This window comes from Priapulus caudatus, unplaced genomic scaffold (genome assembly GCF_000485595.1).
Source record: "Priapulus caudatus unplaced genomic scaffold, Priapulus_caudatus-5.0.1 Scaffold530, whole genome shotgun sequence".
Taxonomy (NCBI): domain Eukaryota; kingdom Metazoa; phylum Priapulida; class Priapulimorpha; order Priapulimorphida; family Priapulidae; genus Priapulus; species Priapulus caudatus.
In genome coordinates, this window is record NW_014577591.1 from 81,678 (window position 1) to 86,186 (window position 4,509).

The 4,509-nt window shown below is 42.7% G+C and overlaps 1 protein-coding gene and 2 long non-coding RNA genes across 3 annotated transcripts in view; 1 reads left to right on the top strand and 2 right to left on the bottom strand.

Moving 5' to 3' along the window:
- Positions 1 to 4,509, bottom strand: part of LOC106811348 — a 66,263-nt gene that overhangs the window by 37,083 nt on the left and 24,671 nt on the right. Inside the window, exon 4 of the mRNA XM_014814934.1 lies at positions 2,135 to 2,203. Coding sequence (XP_014670420.1) covers positions 2,135 to 2,203 — 69 coding nt within the window. The remainder of the gene's footprint in view (positions 1 to 2,134; positions 2,204 to 4,509) is intronic.
- LOC106811353 lies at positions 772 to 1,242 on the bottom strand. The gene is made up of 3 exons (XR_001394136.1): positions 1,149 to 1,242; positions 962 to 1,008; positions 772 to 856 (listed from the first exon to the last, which is right to left on the bottom strand). It is a non-coding gene; the product is annotated as an uncharacterized LOC106811353 (long non-coding RNA).
- LOC106811354 overlaps positions 2,522 to 4,509 on the top strand; it is a 13,213-nt gene continuing 11,225 nt past the window's right edge. The window contains exons 1-2 of the long non-coding RNA XR_001394137.1: positions 2,522 to 2,736; positions 3,408 to 3,562. This is a non-coding gene — a long non-coding RNA (uncharacterized LOC106811354). The remainder of the gene's footprint in view (positions 2,737 to 3,407; positions 3,563 to 4,509) is intronic.

Here is a 4,509-nt window from a genome sequence, read left to right on the forward strand (position 1 = left end):
GTCATCGTCTCCGTCATCGTCTCCGTCATCGTCTCCGTCATCGTCTCCATCATCGTCGCCTTCATCGTCTCCATCATCGTTTGCGTCATCGTTTGCGTCATCTTCAAAGTTGTCGTCGTCAAGTCCGTCATCTCCAAAGTTGCCGTCGTCAAGCCTGTCATCGTTGCCACCACCTCCTATTGCTGCATCTTCTTCAACCTGACTGACCGCGAAAGTCCATTGAGAGTTCGTGCAAGTCTGCATGAGTCCGTTGTGGACTCTGTGCCTGAAAAGAATTGTTATGTGAAGTGTCATTGCTCATTTGTTACTGTCATATGTACATTAATTTCATATACAAACGGTGTTCCAATGCGTACCTGTATCTTTGCCTTGTGCTGAGGTACTTGTCACCTCTGCATTTGCTGCACAGGCACCTTTTAATTGTAGACATCTCTGTAAATGTAAAATGTTTCAGTTTTTACTGTTATATGATTAAAGGCATACTACACAAAATAAATACATACAACACGCGAATAATTCATACCGAATAATACTTAATAATTCATAATTCACCGACCGCGAAATTAACCACTCGCGAAATTGTCCGTCAAGGCATGATAATTGGTCCATCAAATTGCAAGGCATGATATAACTTTTTGTTTACATGTGAAAGTCAGCATGAATTCTACGAAAGAAGAGAAACTTCTAACGAAGATCTGTCTGATGATACACGTATACATGTGAGAAATATGTTTGTGTATGCAGTATGCAAGAAATAAGAAGTACATATGGTAATATATAAATATTTTAATATATATAAATGATTGTACAACAAATATTGTGTTGATTCTATTCTGTTGATGTTTTACATCTCTCTCTGGAAAAAAAAAGAAAACAAATTGCATGATACATTACAAGTAATAGAAATCATTGCTCCTTTTTTTAGGGTAAATTTATTTAGATATATTGTATTAACTTATACCTCGTTCCTTTCTTTCAGTAGCTGCAGCAGTAAATCGATTTCATCTGCTGTAAGTAAAAATGCATGGCTAGTTTATGAAATGTTAAAACATTTACACTCTAGCATGAAAAATAGGTGTATTAAAACATGCTCAATGCAGTTTTAACAGTTTTAACAATAGTTTTAAGCATGAAGAAGCATTACTAACCTTGCATGCCATCAATGTTGACTTGCTGCTGTTGCAGTGGCTGTTGTTGTTGCAGTGGCTGCGGACGCTGCTGCTGTGGCTGCTGTGGCTGCAGTGGCTGTTGTTGTTGTTGCTGCTGTTGTTGCTGCTGCTGCTGTTGCAGTGGCTGCTTCGTACGCTGTGGCTGCGGACGCTGCTGCCTCTGCTGCTGTGGCTGCAGTGACTGTTGTTGTTGCTGCTGCTGCTGATACCCAGAGTGGAGAATGCGGCTTCACACAGCTCGCACTTATACGGTTTCTCTCCAGTGTGTGTTCTCATATGTATCTTCACAGTACTCAGATTGGAGAAGACAGTATCACACAGTTTGCACTCATATGGTTTTCCCCCGTAATTAATTCTCACGTATTCCATCCTGCTTCAGAGAAAGCTGCCACGTTCTGGTCACAGACGTCAAGTATCTACCTTGTCCGGTGCTCAAGTTACGTCCTCGTATTTTGCTTCGGAGACGGCCTCGTCACACTAACACTCGTAGAATTAACGTCCTATCTAGGTTCTCCTCAAAATTGCTAAAGAAAAATACAAATAACTCTGTATTGAAAGCCGCATTACAGGGGTAGAAATTAACTTTTGAACGCGGGAGTCCAACGTACTCCCTACCCTCAAAAAGAGGGAGTCCGCAGTCTGGGGTTCAAAATTAAAGATATTAACAATAACGCATGTGTTTGCCGCTGCCGCCACCGCTACCAGAATTGTCACCATCACCGGACCACCACCACCACCGTCGCCGCTACCGCCGCCGCCGCCGCTGCCGCTGCCGCCACCGCTACCAGAATTGTCACCATCACCGGACCACCACCACCACCGTCGCCGCCGCCACATTCCCTGCAGCTGCTCCCAATACCAGCATTGCTACCCCGGCGATGGCTTCACGCATCAGCGTCGCTGGTAGAGCATGCGGCAGCGCGGAGCTATGTGAATGAGACGGTACAGAGCGGATAGCTACTCACGGTAATGGAGAGAGCGTGCACGGTCGCTGCTAGCTCCTCCTTCACGATCTCATTCACCAGCCGATGACGCTGAAACACACGAAACATGCCAGGTAACGTTATTCATTCGATACCGGGAAGAATTATTATTATTATTATTGTTAAATCTTTATTGCATGTAATTCAGATACAAATACACGTACTGACAACAGTTTTTTTTCATCGAGAAAAAATCTGATAAATGCAATAGTGTTGAGTAGTTAAGAAAATAAGGGGGAGAGATAGTGAGGGAGAGAGAGAGAGATGGGACAGAGAAAAGGGAGAGGGAGAGAGAAAGGGGGCAGAGATAACAGAAACATGAAATAAAATGTAATTTTGAAAGGCATCAGTAACCTATGCAATGTTTGTGCCAATGTTAATAAATTTTTCTTGCATGAAAACAATCTAATTACCCATGCTTCAGGAAATCTTCCCAAGGCCTGCTCCTGCAAGCGCACTCTCCTGCTATCATCAGGTTGGCGCTTCAGGAGCAGGTTCATGATGCGGGCGAGAATGTTGATGATCGTGTGCACCGCATCGATGACTGGACTGCAAACTACGTCGAAGCCTGGAGCGCGTTGGAGGTGTGTCACTCCTTTTATCCCGCTACCTCGCGTTATCCGCCTCATCTCGTCTCGGTTGCCTGTTCGTAAAAAGGATTATTTCAATATATCACCAACCAGCAAACTCATTAAAAGCAAAGCTCTTTCTCAACCAAAATGTTTCATTATTTACAAAGTTTACGTGAAAGTTTTTAGTTCGAGATTTTTACTCAAAAACGCACAATTAAAAAAATGTGTTTCAGATATATGTGGTTACATTTCATAATTGAAATACTTTCAAAATATGAATGCTTGAGTATAGTATGTAAAGGGCTAATACCAATGTGTTGTGCTGCCATGTATTCTGCAGCTGCAATCCTTTGGCCAGCATCTGTTTTGTTTTCTGGTGGTGGCAGTAGTTCAGCGTTTGCTGTCGAAATATTCCCAGCCAGAAAAAGGCCTCTGTTGGCATGTCTCAGGGGGCTCTCAGCTGGTAGGAACCTATTTAAAAGTTTATGAAACTATATGAATGAATGGTAAAAATTTTATTTAGTACATCATCGATACGTGTATCGAAAAGATTTGTATTGCGATATGTTGATAAATCGTCCTACCTTTAACATTGACTGATGGTGACTCACCTCCTGTTATCGGCATGAATTACTTTCCTGAGACCAGGAAAGTAATTTCCATCAATGTTGCATTTCATGCAGCTGCTGTAGCTGGCTGCTCCAGTCAGTTGCATCGCAAGAGAATGCCCTTCATAGTCGGCTCCAGTGAAGAGCAGCTTGACGTTAACGAGGTGGTGGTGTCCATTTGCATCCGTAATGTCTATGTCGTGTACAAGTTCGTCTATTAATGGTTGAAGGTACGTTGAAAGGTTTTGGGGTCTTTTTGGGCCGGGAATTATGCCGTAAAGGAACTTGTTTTCAAATTTGTTTCTAATGGGGGCCGGAAGGTTTAAGAATTTAATAGTGATTGGCCAGATAGAGTAATTTTTTGTTCTTTCAAAAGGGGAGAAGCCATCAAATTCAATGCTAATTATTATGTCGTAAGGGTCAGTGAATAATGTTTGCCATGTGTGTGTTTGATGAATGTCATATATTCTTGTACCTGGAATGTAGTGTGTGTGTCTGTGTAGTGTCATAAGTGAGTCAAAGTTGAAGTATTTGAATTGTGATTTTATAAATTTTGTCAGATGTGAATATGTAAATATTTTTCGTGGCTGTCCATTGTGTGTGTATCGTGCTGCAGTGCATTGTGGGCAAGTGTCAAGATGTTCATATTGATGCGTGAATAGTATACAGTCGTTTATGCATGCATGTATGTCTGTCATGTTTCCAGCAATGTTGTTTATCATGTGTTTTAGTTGTTTGAATGTGTGTGGTAGCAAATTTGGTTGGGGCAGAATGGCTTTCATGATGCGGAGAAGTTGTTCCATTGACTTTTTTGCGATTTTTCCTGATGTAATATAAAACCCTGCAAGCAGAGCAATTGTTTGCAGAATAGTTACTACTGCTGCAGGGTATAGGGGTCTGTTGTAATTTCCATCGTAGTCATCGTCTCCGTCATCGTCTCCGTCATCGTCTCCATCATCGTCGCCTTCATCGTCTCCGTCATCGTCTCCGTCATCGTCTCCGTCATCGTCTCCATCATCGTCGCCTTCATCGTCTCCGTCATCGTCTCCGTCATCGTCTCCGTCATCGTCTCCGTCATCGTCTCCATCATCGTCTCCGTCATCGTCTCCGTCATCGTCTCCGTCATCGTCTCCATCATCGTCGCCTTCATCGTCTCCATCATCGTTTGCGTCATCGT